Source organism: Paramormyrops kingsleyae, chromosome 1 (genome assembly GCF_048594095.1).
Source record: "Paramormyrops kingsleyae isolate MSU_618 chromosome 1, PKINGS_0.4, whole genome shotgun sequence".
Lineage (NCBI taxonomy): Eukaryota > Metazoa > Chordata > Actinopteri > Osteoglossiformes > Mormyridae > Paramormyrops > Paramormyrops kingsleyae.
Genome location: NC_132797.1, coordinates 32,784,488 through 32,803,491, shown reverse-complemented (window position 1 = coordinate 32,803,491; position 19,004 = coordinate 32,784,488). Strand labels below are relative to the sequence as shown.

General features: G+C 49.1%; 1 protein-coding gene across 5 annotated transcripts in view; it reads right to left on the bottom strand.

The window, feature by feature from the left end:
• The window catches only part of LOC111840743 (rho guanine nucleotide exchange factor 4-like), a 52,376-nt gene that overhangs the window by 32,486 nt on the left and 886 nt on the right, over positions 1-19,004 (bottom strand). For 2 of the 5 annotated variants that reach the window (XM_023805903.2, XM_023805907.2), the window contains exon 2: positions 18,178-18,207. In XM_023805903.2, coding sequence (XP_023661671.2) covers positions 18,178-18,207 — 30 coding nt within the window. Of the gene's footprint in view, positions 1-735; positions 795-10,568; positions 10,637-18,177; positions 18,208-19,004 lie in introns of those variants that run through there. The other 3 variants (XM_023805906.2, XM_023805905.2, XM_023805904.2) reach the window with 3 other exon arrangements.

Below are 19,004 nucleotides of genomic sequence, written 5' to 3'. Positions count from 1 at the left end.
CCATAAATAAATCTCTTTAAAAACGTGTTCTGCTCCAACGAGTCTTGTTTACGCAACAAACTGAAAACATCTGTATAAAAGCAAAGGAGGAACTGAGAGAATGACAAAGAGCAGGATGAGATCAGGAAGCCCGAAGGAGCTCAGGTTGACTGCAGGATCTGCAGGATCTGGGCGGCATTCAGCACCAGCCAGCGAGCTCAGAGGCGATCGTCAGGTGTCTGCATTTTAGCATTGATGACACACAATCAAAATACACAGAGATGCTTGTACACACACACACACACACACGATTATAATAATATCTTTGTGGGGACTCTCCATTCATTTCTATGGGGAAAGCTCTAATCCAAACATGACAACCTTAACCCCTACCCAGCCCCAACCGTAACCATCAGTAACCAAACAAAAAAAGACTTCTGGCATTTTTAGTTTTTTGATTGCATTCTCAGATCTTTGTAGGGACCTTAAAAATTGTCCTCACAACGTTAAATTAACAGGTTTTTATTACATTGTGGGGGACATTTGGTAATCCACACACACACACACACACACACACACACACACCCCAAGCTGCTGATGCCCTATCCCCAGCCTCACAGCCATCAGCGCCTGTTTGCTCTGTCTCGTCACTCCACAGTAAACTTCCTGACCCCGTTTCTCCCAAACCGCCCCCCCCCACCGTCTCTCTCTCTCACCCTGGCTGTAGGTACGAGGCCCCCACCTGCGCACACGTACCTGCCTCCCGCGGCGTCCCCCCGGTGCCGCCGTTCATAACCCCTCTCGATCTGACTGTGGCGGGCAGTGTGGCGTCTCCCTCCCGGTGATTCGTGGCCCCGCCCCCCAGAGTGCGCGCGGTGGGAATGCACGTGGGAGACTCCATTCAGAGCCCTGACACATGCCTATTGTTCTTGCCCCAGCATCACGGAGCAAGCTGGAGCAACCAAAGCGACCTGGGGCGGGGGGCATACGCCAGCCCCCACATGCGTAAATACCACAGCCAATCACCTAGTACAGAATTTCACTGCACAGAACTCTGAAGCTGTGGAATCAAAATACCAAATCCCCAGTGCATTAATGGCAAAAATACAGTGGAGCGATTCGCGAGGTCAGTCAGTGACAGATGGCGGACATTAAATATTAATGTTTACATCAGGGCCCCAGCACTGACAGACCCCATCCCACAAAGGAGCTGTTGAATTGTGAATGAGCTGGGGGGGGGGGGGGGGCTCTCTCCCAGCATGGGAGCGATATACTGAACACAGGTCCCTGGCCGAGGGTGTAGTGACCAATCAGGATGCCTTGCTCAGAGACAAGCCACGCCCCAGTGTAACCCGATACCTACAGCGAATGGGGCGGGGTTTGGCCTACAGGGAGCTTCTATGAAGTCCCACATGTACCAGATTCCAGCAGCAGGATGTGTGCACAGGCCAAGCCTGCAGGGGCATCACGGATCGCTGTTTCTCAAGTGTCGCCACTGCAATATTCATTACGGGGCTCCAAAATCAATAACGTGGCGCCTCTGTGCACCTCATAGCTCTGCATGCAGCCCATTCATACATGCAGCACGTTGGTGACAGTCCTCATTGTCTTATACAGTACAGTTGCCAGAAAAAAAAGTAGCCAAACGATTTGTGTGCTGTTTAAATCCCCATAAAGCTCAGGAAAGGGGTGCCGTGGCTGGACAGGTGGGAGGCACAGAGGAACACTGGAATTACTGGGATTACTGGGATGATCCTGGCAGGTGTCTGGTATCTTTAACAGAACCCCCCCCCGATCTCACAGAGCTTGGAGAGCCGGTGCCAACTTTACGGCTGACAGCAGTGATTTGGGCCCCCCACCCAGCAGAAATGTTTTTACATGCTCATTTTTAAGAAAGGAAAATCACCTTAAGGATATATTCCTATAAGGTTATATTCATATAAGGTTATATTCATACCAGGTTTAGGTTTCATCGGTGTTGTATGCTTTTGATTTGATTTCCTTTGCTCTTGCAAAGACAGGAACAAAAACACTCAAACAGCCACATACGTTTAAAACAGACTCCCAGCCCTGGCAGGCAATCAGAATGGACGGCCCAGTGTCAAAGGGCCTGATGTCAGGGGGCCTGCTTAACAAGGCCTTTGTTCTAAAGGCCAAACCCGCTGCTTGAGCTGAAAGGGCAGAAGCTGAGCCCAGCACCCACTGTGCTCCGGCCCGCGTGGAACTGCGGTGGGGGAACGTTGGTGGGTGGGGGGGGGGGGCATGAGGTGGCCATTGCATGACTCAAGGGAAAAAGCCAGTAATCACCACTGGAAGCACCAGGCCCCACCCACGAAGACAGCAGCGGCTGACCCAGATGAATGTGGACCGCTCCATCTGCGGGGGAGCGTAGGGGCAATGAGGGGCCTTTCACTGTAAAGGTCAGCGGCTACCATTCCTCATAGATAAACTGCTCCATTACGCTAACCGGAGATGCCAGCAAGAACAAGGCCAGTATGCATGAAGCTGCTCTTTATTCCCAGCAGGGGGCAGCGGGGCTGTAATATAACAGAAATGGGGCTGCTGTGTGGAAGGTTTGAAATCCCAGGGTCGGCAGAGTGATCTCACCACTGTGCCCTTCAGCAAGTCCCTGCTGTGTCAATTGTGTGTTGCTTTGGTTAAACGTTTCTGCTAAATAAATAAAATGTAAATCCATGTGTTTCAAAACCATACTGTGGATACTGTAATCATACCATAGACCAGGTTTCAGGGACATCTAAACGCAGCCTTGTAAGCAGGTGTCTGCACTGGTGTGTCTGTGAATCCATATGCTTTTCTGGAGAGCTTTCATTAAGCCCCACCACGCAGCGGTCTAACTCCCACCCAGAGTCCCCAGGGCTCAGATGTGCCTCCTTTGACATGCAGCAGAGGATTCCCCCCCTCGTCTACAAACCTGTTTATCTTCTCATCCATAACAGATATGAATTTATGAGCCAAGATCTCCCCTCTCCTCTTCTTTTTCTGGATCTGGTATCGACTCCTTTGTTTAATCAATAATGCTCAGCGTCCTGTAATACCAGCTTCCATCTTCTCATTAATGCTCTGATTTACACTCACCATGTCACCCAGACACTCTGTCTGCTCCAGTGAGTCACATCAGTCGATAAATTCCCAGGAACGTTTCCGATTTCTGACGCCACACCCAAAAACATGGGGAATTCTCTAGGATGTAGTCTACAGTTTCCCACCTCTCCAGAGCCTCTGGCTTCAGCAGTGACTGGTTTTAACTGTCCATCTTCTTCCATCAATTTTACCAGTCTCGCGTCCCATAAAGAGCTTGTGAGTTTCTCCTAAAATGACTTTATAATCAGAGAGCAAGGTGCCCCGGTCAGTGAAATCCTAAATGGGGCTCTTGATCAACAGTGTGTCCATCCAGCCTGTCATTCCCAGGCCATTTGGGTGAAGATCCACTTCTGGTGAGCAGATGGTTGAATCAGGAATCCTTCACTCATGGACACACTCAAGGAAAGCCACCAAGCAAGGACCTTCAATGCAACTTGGATGAAATCAAGACTAAAGGACTGGATGTGTGATGATGGTCAGCTCTATGTCTGAGGCTCAGGGGGTGGTGGAGGACCCTTTGTAGTCTGAGGCCAGGTGGGTCATCCACAAACCATATAACAGGATCCATGGATGGGGACTGATACCTGGGTTTCTATAGTGTCGCCCACAGTGGCGTCTCACTGCTGCTTTGGACATGGAGTAAGTCACCCACATTGGGAATTCACCTCACTGAACATTGATTGGCTCTGCCAAGTGAGTAAGGATCTAAAGATCCAGTCAGACACGTCCCCTTCAACAAGGGGGCGCGGTTCCCGGTGCCCACAGCACTGTTTGGGCTTCCTGACCCAATTAATCTATGCACATTTTGATGCATAAGGAATCAGTGTCGCAGTCGTGTTTTCACTAGCCGTAGCTGTTTCCAGATCAGTGCCTAGCGTGTGTGAGCTGACATATGAGCAAACGCCCTTTACGAGATGCAGGAGGAGGTCATACGTGAGTAGGCGGCTCCTACAGGAAGCTTACGACTCGGGGCTTTGGGAGTCGTGTTAATTAGAACTCAACGGACCTGAAAAACCTGGCAAGGTGACTTACTATCCAAATAATTACTAACTGAATAACCAGGACCTACCCTGAGGACAGGGGCCAGCTGCATCCGATCTCCCTTAATAAACTGTAGTGATAGCGAGAGCAGATCTGAGCGGCAGGAGCAGAGAGCGGGCCCCAGGCTCCATGCTGGAAGTCCAGGTCGGAAGTACAGTGCATTAGCAGGTTTAGATCCAGGTCCAGGTCATTAGCAGACTTAGATCCAGTTCCGGTTCCAGTGTGCTGCTACTCCCACAGTTGCTGAGGTCCACATTGGTCTGGATTTCCAGCCCAGTGGACCACCTTGACTTCCAAGTGCGGGATGAACAGTGCATAATGTGAGAGGAATGTGGCTGAATGGAGTGAACGCGGGGGCGGACACACAGCGGGTGTCAGGAAGTGGGCGTGGCCCCCCCGCAGGGTACCGTTCGCTAGAACACCCTGTTTATGTTCCCTCTGTGTTTACTCATTTACCCTGCGATGTTTCGAAGATGCGGAAATGGCCCCGCCAGGTCTTTAAGGGGGCCCATCACGCCACAGGGTGTATGCAGGCAGAGAGCGGGGCCCCAGCCAGCCCACAGGACCGGAGCCCTCCCCACTGCCAAACCCACCAATCATCTAAGCGGCTGGTTGTTATGGTTACAGGCTACTCCACAGGCATAGCATAGCCAGCTAAACACAAACAGCGTGGGGGCCTGATCGCTGATTCCGTGTCTCTTTCCAGCTCGTCAGGCTGATAGCGCAATGGGTCGTCCTGAGGAGAGCATTTCTCCACAGGGTACAGCCAGGAACAACCCTTAGTGTATCTCCTGCAAGGCCCCAGGCTTTGTTAGCTCTGCTCCATTCAAGCTCTGAATGACAGAGAATGTCTCATCACGCATCCTTTTACTGTTTTCCATTGTAAATCCTTCAATTATGCAGTTTTACTCAGCATTAAGCTCATCCTCGCGCGCCATCATCTCCGAGCTGAAGCCAGAAAGCAACGCTTAACCCCACAGGCCGCACACCGTGAGCCCCGTACCCTGGGCAGCCCATCCTCACCAGCACGCAGGAAAAACTATCCAATGGGATGGCTGAGGAAAGGGACAAAGCGGCTCCTCACCGCCAAGCAGGCGGAAAACGTGCAGCTGAAACACAGAGCTGTGAAGAAGGAGGGAGGAATAGAGACAGGAGGTCAGCATGAGGCCAGACCTCACAGCTACAGCCTGACCCTGTACCAGCGGTACTGCCTGCTATTCTGGACAGCCAAAGGGAGGCTCAGAGGGAGAGAAATCAAGGGGAGAGAGAGAGAAGCGTGCCGGCCGCTAAGACTGAGGAGTAGCATAACCAAGAAGCATGAGGTGGCAGGGGAGGTCCGGGGGAGCGGGAAGTGGGGCGTACCAGTCACAAAGCACGTGGAAGCCTCTACTCACAACTGCAGCAGCACCTCCTACAATAGTAGTTTCCTTGTAAAGAGTTTGAGAGTCAACTGGAGCTCCAGTCAGCCATGTGGCCTCACAGAACGCAGTGACCTCCAGCTGCACGGGAAAAGTTGCATTGAACACAGAATTACAGATATATTCCACACATGGCCATTAAGCACAGTATCAACAGAACACAGGGTCCAGTCTGCAGGGGATACAAGCAGGATCTGGAGACAGAAACAGCAGCATTACTACCTTGAACTCCTGTGGGGACAGGGTAATGTGCTGTACACCACTGTCTGTTTTTAGCAGTAGTAGTGAGATCTTCATGCGATATTTGCGAATGTTTGTGTTGACACTCCTGCCCTCTACTGTGTGTAAGCTGTAGTGCAGCATTAAAGACTTTTGGCTCAGGGAGTGAGTGTCACTGTCCCTCTGCCTTTCTGCACTTTCATTATTCTTACAACCCACATAAAAAGGGCCTCCAACGATTCTCTCAAGAGCTCAAGGGGTGTTTTGCGTCGCCCAGGACGACCGGGACCACACAAGTGCTCCAAGGAGTAACTCCACTCTGGTGCTCCGAGAGGATGAGAAAATGAACAGTCCAAACCGAACATTAAAAACATGATGTAGGGATCATCTCCAGTGTTGGGTAGAAGGTGTATGGATACAGGCGTAAGGGGAACATGCCTGGTAATTTATGGCCCCAGAAGATGGCTGTTGCGTTTAGTGAGTCCCAGGACTATAATTCTAACAGCGTCTCCCCCCCCCCCCCCCCCCCCCCAGGTGTTGCCCATAGCTGTCTCATACTGTTTCAGAAAAATGCACACAGACCATTGATTTCCCTGGGACCAGTAAGAGAACAAACACTTCCCAGGTCACAATGGCAGTGTTACTGTACGTTATTTTGACTTCCCGATGGGTATTCCATCGTGTTTTTCACTTTCAGCACAATAAACAATATTCAGTAATTTATTATAAAACAGGCTTTGTGTTAATGATTTTGCCCAACTGTAGGCTAATGTAACTGTCCTAAGCATGTGTCTTAGGTTAGGTGTGCTGTATTAAAATGCATTACAATAGGCTTATTGGAACGTAACCCCATCGCAGCGCAGGGAGCATCTGTATATTCTACAAAAAAAACACACTTACTCACTCTCATTCTCGCTCTCTCACCCCCGAAGTCCGGAACAACAGCCGATTCACTAGCCTTACGATACCCTACTCTGCGCAATCTTTGTTTCGCCTAGGAGACTAATTATGGGATGGGAACTAAGCCCAGAGCCAGTTCTGGCATTTGAAAGCCAACCAGCATGGCGTCTTGGTGACCGAACAGTCAGTCTCCTCTGTCCGGGGGGTCGACATGAATCACAAGATCACAGTCTTCCCGTCCGGCCTAGGGCCGCCTGCGGTCCTGACCGGGTTCTGGGACCGGCCCATTTGAAGCAAAAACTAACCAGATATGGCCAATGTGAAGTAAAGCAAGTGTAATTAGGGAGATTTCACAGTCACTGCAGACATGAAGCAGGCACTCATTTGTTCTTACTTTTAAATACAAATATAACTTTATATATGAATATACACTATATGGACAAAGGTATTGGGACACCTGACAATTACCCCTATAGGAACCTTAATAACATCCCATTCTAAATCCTTAGACATCAATATGGAGTTGGTTCCCCTTTTGCAGCTATAACAGCTGCCACTCTTCAGTGAAGGCTTTCCTCAAGATTTTGGAGTGTGTCTGTGGGAATTTTTCCTCATTCATCCAGAAGAACGTTTGTGAGGTCAGGCACTGATTTTGAATGTGAAGGCCTCATCATTATCTACATTTTAGTTCATCCCAAAAGTATTCAGTGGAGTTAAGGTTAGGGGTTCTGAGTGGACCAGTCAAGATCTTCCACACCAAACTCACCCAACCGTGTCTTTATGGACCTTGCTTTGTGCGCTGGGGCACAGTCACACTAGAACAGAGAAGGACATTCCCCAAACTATTCCCACATAATTAGTATCAAAGAAAGTACAGAATTAGAGGACATATATAATTGTCCACAATGTCTTGCTTTGCCGAAGCATTAAGATTTCCATTCACTGGAACTAATGGGCCTAACCCAACTCCTGAAAAACCACATACATGTACCATAATCCCTCCTCCACCAAACTTTACAGTCGGCATAATGCAGTCAGGCAGGTAGGTAACATTCTCCTTGCATCCGCCCAAACCAGACTCATCCATCAGACTGCCAGACACAGAAGCATGATTCATCACTCCAAAGAACTCGTTTCCACTGCTCCAGAGTCCAGTGGCAGTGTGCTTTACACCACTCCATCCGATGCTTAGCATCGCGCTTGGTGATGTGAGGCTTGCGTGCAGCTGTGCGGCCATGGAAGCCCATTCCATGAAGTTCCTGGTACACAGTTTTAGGGCTGGAATAAACAGCAGAGGAAGTTTGGCAACTTCTGGGCACTATGAACCTCAGCACTCAGCAACCCCACCCTGTTACCTTACACGGTCTGCCATTTCGTGGCTGAGTTTCTGTTGTTCCTAAACACTTCCACTTTGCAATAATCCCACTTACAGTTGAACATGGAATATCTAGCAGGGAAGAAATTTGACGACTGACTGAAAGGTGGCATCCTATGACAGTACCACGCTTGAATTCACTGAGCTCTTCAGAACGACCCATTCTTTCACAAACGTTTGTGAATCTGACTGCATGACTAGGTGCTTGATTTTATACACCTGTGGCAATGGGTCTGACTGGAACACCTGACAGAAACAGCAATAAACCACACTGTCAGCATGTTCTAGTTTGACAGACTATAATATAAAAGTTTATTTCGTATGATTTTATTTATTAAGATTAGATTTCAGTTTGCAGTCCATTCAATTTGTCACTTTTATTTATTTTATTTTTATTTATTTGGGACAATGCACATTAATGAACAAACACTACAATGAAATAATCAAGTAATGATTGTAAATGAGCCAGATTATAGCACAATCGCTGGTTTACATCTGTACATCTTTCTCATGGTCTACATCTGTTTAAGGGAATTTTAAACAAAAATGGAACCTTAAAACAAAGAAATACTTGCATTTACCTCTTTTACATGGTAGCAACTCATTGATAATTAAAAAACACTAGCATAAATTGTTTATAATTGTCTATTAATGATTTCCAATGCGTTACAACCTAATTAATAAACTGAAAATAATCACAAAGTCTTATTGCAAAGTGGTACCTAAATAATGACTTGAATTATGATGATTACTGATATCGACTGATATGAAAAAAATTACTGTGATAAAATATTTTGCCCTAAACCAGGAGCATGGATGATGTGAGGTAGGTCCTTCACAGGTAGATCCTTCAAAGGTGGATCGCTCACAGGCAGGTCCCTGACATAGAGATCCCTCACAGGTGGATCACCCACAAACAGGTCCCTCTGACTTCCTGTCAGGGTGAGGGGAAAATGGGTCTGCTAGAATTTAAAGGGCCATTTGCCGACATGTGACTCCTCAATGCCCCCCCCCCCCCCCCCCCGTTCCTCCAGAGAGCATGTTTGTCTACAGCCTCGCCTCCCTCCTCATTCGACCTGCCCCTAATATCTTTGTGTAGATGAAAGACGACTAACATAGGCAGCATGTAACATGGGTTTGCCCATCAAACGCTGCTGTTTTAATTAGCAGAATCGCTCAGATGCTGCCTGTGAAAATCATTTAACTCTAAATCCCTCATAAGTGACAGATAATCCCCTTACGGAGTTTGGGCTGGCCGGCTGCGGGGTGGCTGTCCGGCTCTGAGCCGAACTCACTGGGGGGGGGACACCTGACCGCCAATATGCAGGTGCACAGATACGGCCATTTGGCCATCCCCCACAAACATGGAGGCACTGGTGGGAGACTAAAGTAAGAACAAAGCATTGAAGGAAAATATGGGGGAGGGCACAGGCCTCAAAGCCTTGCCCTAAGGAGTCTGTCTCCGCTGGGGGGCTCGAGAGGGGTCTGTGTCTCTGTTAATAAGTCGGGACATCAGAGCAGCCCACAAACGCCCGCTAATCCACATGAGAACCCCCTTAACGGGGCCGATCCGTGCTGGCTCTGCGCCACTGTCACCGCCTCCTTCTGGGGGGGGGGGGGGCTGACGTGCCGTTATGATCACCCCAGGAAAGGGGGGGCGTGGTCCTGGGCACAGAGAGGCGCTCGTGAGAAATGGACCCCGTGAGGATTCAGAGCATGAGAAACACAAGCGGGTCCGGAGTGCTTCTCAGAACAGACCCGGGAGGGGGTGGGGGGGAGGCTTTCTGTCCCAATGTGAGGCCACTGAGACATAGCCAGCCAGGAGGCCAACACCGAGCAAGGGCTACCAGCACAAGCCTGTCCACACTGAGCAACATCCATCCATCCATCCATCTATCCATCCATCCTTTCACCTTCTACTCTTGTCCCAATCAGGTTCATGAGCAACAGCACTGAGGAAACAGCACTCATTATAAAAAGAGCTGGGAATTATCATTATGATTGTGATCACGATCACCATTATCATCATCATCACCATCATCAGCATAACCATAACCTTCACCATCTTCATCACCACATCACCAGCATTACCTTCACCATCATCACCGCCACAATCACCATCATTACAATCATCACCATAACCTTCACCGTCTTCATCACCATCATTACCATCATCATCACCACTATCACCAGCACCACCATCACTGGATAGTATCATAACCTCCTCCCCCACACAACACCAGATGCACTATACACTTTCATGCTTCTCCTCAGATGGATGGACAGATGGGCAATCTACATGTTACTAAAACAGCTTTATATACAGTAACAAGCCGCACTAACGCCGTTCCTGGGACCCGGACACCTGACCGCCCCACCGCCTGCACCCTATTCCAGCAGATAATCTGTGAATCTGTCCCACAAATTCCAACAGTAGCACATGACAGGAACCGCCAGCTGTGATAAACACCATGGCCCACAAACTCGAAGCAGGTGGAGATCCTGAACCTGGCATTCCATCCAAATGTACTCACCCCCTCCGACCTGCCGGGAAACCCACCGTGTGTCCGTGGAAGTGTGGAGTGTGTGACGGGGAGCCCTCTGGCTGAGTGTCATTCGAGTAGCAGAGTGTGGACATGGCGGCGTTACGGAGGGTTCATTCCCAGCGGTACGGACGGGGCCCCCAAGTGTTGCCACAGAAACCCCATTAAACGCTGAATAATTAGGCCCCTTTCAGGCCCAATTTGCATGAGAAGCCGGGTGTGAGAGCCTGGCCCCCGTAAACAGCAGCAGTTCTGTAAAGCTACTCCACCTCTGCTGTGTGCTTCATGTTCTCCTTTGTTACTCCATGAGCCATTAGAATGCTCCCAGTTTACTCCGAGCAGCGCTGATCCAGGCAGGAGATCATCAGAAGCTTGGGTGGGGTCGTCACTGCGACTTTGACCTCTCTCCTCCTGCATCTAGAATGCTGTTGTTCACTGCAGTGCCATCACCCTGCGGCATCCCCCCCCCCCCCCCCCCCCCCACGCTCTCCTCATGGTCCCGGAGCCACGTGCTTCCAGAGAAGACGAGCAGTTTATTCATTTTGCTACCCGCAGGTCATTTTCCATCCATAAAGAAGCTCTTTCTAACATGCACACATGTGGCTGTTTTCTGAGTGTCAGTATGATTTATCAAGCCCCGCAGCGATGCACGAGCGCGTGCTCCAACCTGCACGCGTGTTTGCACGTGCTGGCTGTCCATGGGCAGGGTCTCATTCCACGCTGGAGGGTGTTTATCCTCAGGATGCAGCTCCCATCTCTGACATCCGCTGGAACTGCAGCGGCTAACCTGAGTATCTTAGACGTCTGGTCTGTAGGAATTGATCCAAACAACACTGCTGTTATTTTCACTTTTTACAGGACAGTGTCTGAATGTTGAGGTAGAGCTGCTCCTTTTGGTTCTACTTCTGATGATACACAGAAACCGGAACCTTGGGGCCGAAAGGAGGAGGCCAAATGATCTTTTCTGACATCCTGTTCCTCTGCCTGGTGCTCCTCACACTTTTCCAGAAGAATTTCTCTTGGCTTCATTTGAGCTCTGCGTCTTAGCTCTGTTTGGGCTGCACATCGCAGCCTCTGGAATGCCATGATTCTGTTTTGGGGAACGGACCACATCCTCATACCTTCTGCATTCTTGTCCCCAGGGGGCTCACAGTGAGGATGATGGGCAGAGGGATGCAGGCAGTGGAGTAAAACCAGGGGCCTGTGTCACAAAGCAGGATTCCATGCTTAGCTGGATAACTTTGAAGTTTAATTAAATATTTGAATGTTTGCGTGTACACTTCACGCTCAATAGGTGTTGCTCAGTTGCAGTCACTGCTGGTGAATGGACAAAGTGCAATTATTAATAAAAATGTATAGAAATACATAATCTAAAAATCAAGTAGTGTGCATTGTCCCCATAGTCCATTACTTAAACTAACTTCAATGGACATGTCTATCAGAATTAATTTTATAGTTATTAGTCCATTAATTCTATCCTTTACACTTTGAATGGTTTAATAATTTATGAACATGGATATCCAGTCCCTGTCTTTTGTCATCTTGCCTGGCCATGCATAAATGCTCTGCATACATTTGTGCGTGATCAATAAAAGAATACTGAACGGGCTCTGAAGTTCATTTAATGCTGAATAAGAAAAAAGGAGTTAATTACAGCTGTCGCCATTACTCAAACTCGATTACTGGATTATTTAAAAAGCATCGATTAAAAATTTCCTTCCCGAATACTCTGCAGTATGGCAGAAGGTAGACCGCACATGCAGGATGAGTGAATGAGAATACAGATGTATGTCACGACGGCCAAGCAAATGCATCTTAAAAGAAGACATTCAGGTTTGAGAGACTCACCCAATAATGCCAGGTTAGCCAAAGATATGTACAACTTAGCCTCTCGAAATATAGCCTAGCCTGTCTTTGTCACCGATTTTACAATTTGCTTATTGTGATTCCTGTATGTCAAACAAATCGCTGTTAAAACAAAGGTTACCCCGTCGCTTAGCCACATCATTTTACATATTAAGGTACATAAAACCAATTAACATTAATTATTTTTTGGTGACGTATTGTGTATTTTGAGTAGGGCTGAACAAGACTATAAAAAGGTTGCATGGAGATATTTAGGAGATGAAAATTAACTATATAGCCAATTGTAGAACTTTACCTTTAACTTATCTACCAAAATAAGTCTGTAAAATAACTAGGTGTTATGGAGAGTGTGCCAAAAGACACTTGTTTTTGCTCATTGCCAATATACCATACGAAATATTTCCATACAGCGGAATACGAATAACTTTTTGTGATCAGTTCTTCTTCACCTTTCTCCTCCTCAGTCATTTTTTGCTTTATTTCTCAGACATGCCACACAATCCACCACAAAGTACAAAATGATATGGTTTTCTCAGAGATCGCATACAGTGCTCTTGCAAAAGCAGCAGCGGTAGAGTTTAGAATGATTTTTTAAACTAAACTAGATAATGCTGAAAAGGAAGCTTCATTAAAATTGGAAAGCTTGCTAAGTTTGGTTTCCTGTGACTAACTAAATGTGTAATTTATTGATGGTTTGAACTATTGGTCCATGCAATATGACAATTTCATGTGCATGAAATGCCATGTTGATATTAACATCGCACGTCGTACAAGTCCAGCGATACAGTGGCGCACTGGGTAGCCCCCTCAGCACACGCCACCCCTTTGTGTGGACTTTGCATGTTCTCACTGTATGGGGGTGCTTTTTTGTCAGATCTGCCAATTTCCTTATACTGTTCAAAAAACATTAAAAAGTGAAACGGAGTGCCTAAGCTGACCATGAGCATGACTGAGTGTGCATGACTGAGTGTGCACCCTGCAATGAGTGGTTGGTACCTGCCTTGCACCAGTTGCAATGTATATATTATATTACATTATATATATCCATTTTCTGAAACCGCTTCTCCGATTCAGGGTCGTGGAAAGTCTGGAGACCATGGGCACAAGGTAGGGAACAACCCAATAGAGGGCACTAACCCATCGCAGGGCACACTCACATACCCAGGATGGGGCACCAACCCATCGCAGGGCACACTCACATACCCAGGATGGGGCACCAACCCATCGCAGGGCACACTCACATACCCAGGATGGGGCACCAACCCATCGCAGGGCACACTCACATACCAGTCACTGAAAACACAGGGAGAACATACAGACTCCACACACGGAACCCAGGTCCCAGGTGACTGTGATAACCACTGCACCACCATGTCACCCTTAAATCATATCATATCATATCATATCATATCATATCATATCATTAATATAATCGATAGTGACAGCCTTAGAATTAATATGAATAAAAAGGCATGATAATTTCAAAAACCACAAGGCACATGTTTGGAAATTATGCCAACTATTGCCAGTTTCTTAATGACAATCAAATGGTATATATGTATTTACGCGGCCAGCCTGCCTTTCTAGCTTCGGCAGCAGCCATAGGGTTGCTCTTTGCCGTTATTGTGCTTTTGAATTCTTCATATTTTCTATGTTCTGCTGCAGTGAAATACATAGCCCTGTTGCGATCTGTATTTACGTGATTGGCTGATCAACGCACACGGCATGCTTTTATGTGCACATGCTCGGGAAGTTATCATGATTTCAGTAAGAAAACCTGGCTAGATATAGCACCATGATGGCCTTTATCTTGAATTGCAGTGGTTTGGTTTTGTTGAGCTGAAACTTATGTTGGAATAGGGTGCAGGCAGATCTATCAGCGTGGGTCCTTCCTCAGAACATCAATCTGATCTTCAAACTCTACTCTGAGCTTCATTCCCCTTGAGTTCCAGAATGACCCGGAGTGTCTCCTCAGCTAAGAGTTAACGCTGTTTATGTTAGATCGCAGAACATGAGCCCGTTTACATCCCAGCCCTCTGAGATATGCCTGATCTTCTGAGAGAAGGAAGCAGGTGACAATTTGGCAGATGGGAGGAAGCTATAGTGCCAGAAGCAGGACAGGGAAGCAGGAGGAGATGCAGCTGTATGCATGCATGCCAAAAGCCGGCGTGCCAAAAGGCTGCTCTCAGGCATCACCTTGGACGCCCATGTTATTTTCATCAGGGTGAGTAGAAATCTGGCCACCTTGTAGTCATAACAAACCAGGAGGAAGGCCATGCTAGCTGCACCCTGATCCAAACGCCAAACATGCTGAAGGTGCACTTCCAAGGAGCAGCTGCCGGACCCATTATTTGTCTTTTTCAATATTCCTACCTGGAAGATTAATGCAAAAATCTGAGCATGGTTCCCGGGATGCTCAGATCTGAGTGCTGTTTTCTGCATGTTACGGGCCAAGTGAGGTTCCCTAAAGGATCGGATCTGAGGACCTTTAGTGTCTATCAGGGCAGGTGCATGAGGTATCCTGGGGGAGGGGGGGGGGGGGCTCCAGCTTGGTTCACCGAGGAAAATTAAGGGGGCGGGGGGATGCCCAGGCCAAGGTCACGTCACAGCGGTGGTGGGGGGGTTATAGACCTGACCTGTGGGATTCCTGAGGCTAAGAGGCAATAGGGGAGGGGAGTTACGAACTGGGCAGGGGGGTGATGGAGGAAACACTGTCAAACTGATGTCCTCAACACTCCCTTCTGCAGAACTGGATCTAGGCCTGGGCTTCCCCCATCTGCGTGACGGGGGTGGTTAAAGCCGAGGTGACCCTCTGGTTACACCTCCCATGTCCCCCAGGCTTCGGACCCCCCTGGGGCAGGGGGCAGGGGGCAGGGGCAGTTAGCCCTATGCCTGTCGACCTTGAGGTTAAAATAACCGGCCTGTTTAATATAGCGGTAGGTAAAGGCCAGTGCTGGAGTGATTATACAGAAGAGTGAGCGTGTACTCCCCAGGGAGGAGAGATGGAGGGCCAGCCGACCACCGAGCGGAACAAAAACATGCAGGACGCTATATATACACAGTCAGCCGGATGGGCACACAGCGCTCGAACCCTGACAGCCAGAACAGGAGAACACAGACAGGGTTACTGTGGTAACAGTGTGGCCACGGCCGGCCTGACCTCTGACCCTGCGGCCCCCTAATTAGAGCCTTATTCAAACTCTGTGAGGGCTGATGGAGACCACAGGGACGGTGTTTGGGGGGGCACTTCCTGTACAGAGACCCCGCCTTTCCTGTTTATAACCCAGCGCCACCATCATGCCAACCACCACCCTCGAAAAACACAGACTGAGGGAGTGTGTGTGAGAGACTATGACAGTGTGTGTGGGAACATGGCCGCCTGCTCTGAGACACAAAGGCGACGGCCTTCTCCTGTCCTTCAATGCTGCGTGACTTAGGAGTCCCTGCAGCCCCGGGGTCATGGACTGGGAGACACGCCTGTGCTACCTGTACCTGTGCTGGGGCTCTGCTAGCCGTTAGCGTTAGCCATTACCGTTAACGGTTAGCATGTGCACAGTTACAGCAGCCACAGGAGACATTAATGTTGTGAATAAATCCCTGGTAATAGTGAGAAATCCGGAATGGTCTGTGTTTACTTGCCCACACGCCCTGGGAATGCTGGGAAAAGAGGACAGCTGACACGCAAAGCCAAATTTCCAGGGTAATCCAAGGCAAAATGTTTATGCCCAAAAGGTCACAAGGTCCCCGTGTTCCTCATGGCGTGTGAAGGATCTGGCCAGTCACTGCTGAAATGCTTTGCTGGTTTTGTTTCTTCATTTCCCATTTGGATCTGCTCCTCGCAGCACCCAGAACGTTCTGCGGCTGTGAAGCGGGTGGCACACACACACACACACACACACACAGACGGCCCACTGGCCTCTTTAGTTAACTCACTTGCGGTTTCCAGCCGTTTGCAGCAGATACCGTGGAATTTAACTCTCAGCTTCCCACATCCTCCTGGGGGTCACAGAAGCTACTCTGTAAGAGCCTCACAGTTTACCCAGAATCCCTTACTCAGGCACAGGCTTGCATGGTTCTGCAGGTCACCTGCGGGTCACAGGTGACTACAGGGAACTGCCCCTCCCACCAAAAAAGTACCATGTGAATCACAATAAAAATTCCAGAAAAGTCTAGAAAGTTTAAACCACATTGGTAATACTGTCCACGTAGCCATCAGAAAAGGGAATGAAGCTCAGCAATCCTTTCACGCTGCACGTCAACAGAAATGTTTTCTGACAAGGCCGACGAGCTGGCTCACCTGTTGCCCCCCCAAAACAGCCCAGAGACACGGGGGCATGCATCTCAATCTCTCTTATGTGTAACACAGTATTTATTCAGAAAACCGTAATCAAACATTAACTGTGCTGTTGCGATGCTGGCTGTTACAGTGGGACTCTGACGGGGCAGCACAGCTGAACGGGTCGTCTTTAAACACTTTGGCAGTATTTACATTCCTGAGGGGAGAAGAGTAGGGCGAGTCTGGCCTGAAGGCCCGCTACAGCGGCTCGCAAATCGCCACACATGTGGGAATAATTTCATTTAATCTTCCCGTTAGCGGGGACCCGCGTAGCCGTGGTGGCCGTGGATGCCTCGGGACGTGGCATGGATTCACGGTGACACACGATATCCTGGGGTGATCTCCGCCACCCCGGCAGAGGGTTCTCCTTCAGGAAGAACCTTAAACAAAATATTAGCAGCCTGCTCCTTCGCCCATAAGACGATCAGGGCTTATCAGACTCCCACAGAACCACGACCCGGGTACCCTGAACTCGCAAGCCCCCATTTGGATGTGGAATCTCCTGTTGGGACCCTGATCGGTGTCCATGCTCCCCACCTACTCATGAGCATAGCCTGAGTGCGAGTTAGGACACATTTCTGAGGATAGAGAGGGCGTTCCAGAGTAAAACTTTACACAGCTGAAGGGGGGGGGTACTCATTCCTGGATACATCTTTCTGGAATTGCGGTAATCCCCCCCCCCAAATCAAGCCGGCCATTTCCGTCCCTTGGGTAAGATACTCGGTGTCAGCTGAACCCCCGTACCGTAACAGAGGCCATTAGCCACTGAGAGGTGCTGTGAGTTCCTGTTCGACCCCACCCACAGCGAGGCCCCGGCTGATGAAATGAGATCTCGATAGTGACAGTGCTGAGCTGGAGTTAGGGCAGGTGACGTGACAAATCGACTCCCACAAACAGTCTGATGATTGAACAAACCCAAACAGAGGCTGCCTCACTACAGACACAATCAGGAAAAGGCACTATATCAACTGCATACTGATCAAAGTTACAGGCATCTTGTAACAGTTATGCTACGTCACAGTCTCATTAAAACACAACAAAGGGTTGCCATCCAGTGGGGGAACCAGTACATTCCCCTTCTGGGGGGTGGGGACACCTTTCAGGCCAGAAAAGAGCCTGAGATGAAACTCAGTGCAAAGCCCTGGTGGGTTCAGATTATTCTGCCTTGGCTCTTATAGCCAGAGCAAGTGTGAGTCGGACCTCCTGATAATACACAAGCACTTATTGACATTGTGCAGGAAGCAGTAAATCTCCCAGCCAACCGCTGACCTCCTCCCGGGTGTCTAAATCAAACAGGTTTAAAAGCATCCGGAACCAGACAACGCACAGCTAATCTCTCCCTGCCGGTCGAACAAAAACGCACCTTTTCCACAGAGGAGAGGAAATTCTTCGGCTTACCTGTGGTGTGATGGCAGAGCAGCGTAATCTCTGCAGGAAAAGAGAAGAAACACAAAGAAAAGCATGAGGACAAAAGGCCGTGGAGGCGTGCTCAGAGCCATTGGCTGCCGTGTCACACATGCACAAATGCATCCTAGACACAAATTACTAAATCTAAGAATGTCAGGCATGAACTCTGTGAAAGTAGCTGGCTCTGGTGCTTTGTGAAGAACGGGATGAGGGTGCGCCAACCAGCTGCTAAACCAGGAGGCGGGGGGGGGGGGACAGTAATTTGCAGGCAGATGTGCAACCCCCCCCCCCCCACACACACCCCTCCCCAGGACAACATCAGATTCAGTGCCTCTGCCAGACGCCCATTTACAAGAAAAGGCAAAGATGCAAAAAGTTTACACATACCCTTAAGTACCCCCCCCCCCCCCCCCCCATGGACAGAGGTGAGTCACTTAGGGGGTGGCTTGCAGGAGGTGTCCACGAAGCACGTGCTGAAAATGGCGGAATTGCACTTTAAAGAACAATGTCACCAGGAAAGTGGATCCAGAAGGGATCGGTGGGTCCAAAGCGGAAGGGCTCAACCGCAAGCCGATACGGTGGGGGGGAGGGGGGGCAGAGAATCAGCCAGGTAAGACAGATCCTGCTGATTACAGGTGTTGAAGCTGACTCCCCAAAACGAGATCTCTCTCTTCGACCCCCCAAGATGGGACCCCCCCACCACAAGAGAAACACCTGCTTCAGCATTAATGTGTGCCTTCAGAGTGTGTTGAGCTCATTACTGAGCACCAAGCAGCCACTGCCTGAGCATGTCACATGTCGATCAGGACATGTGTTCA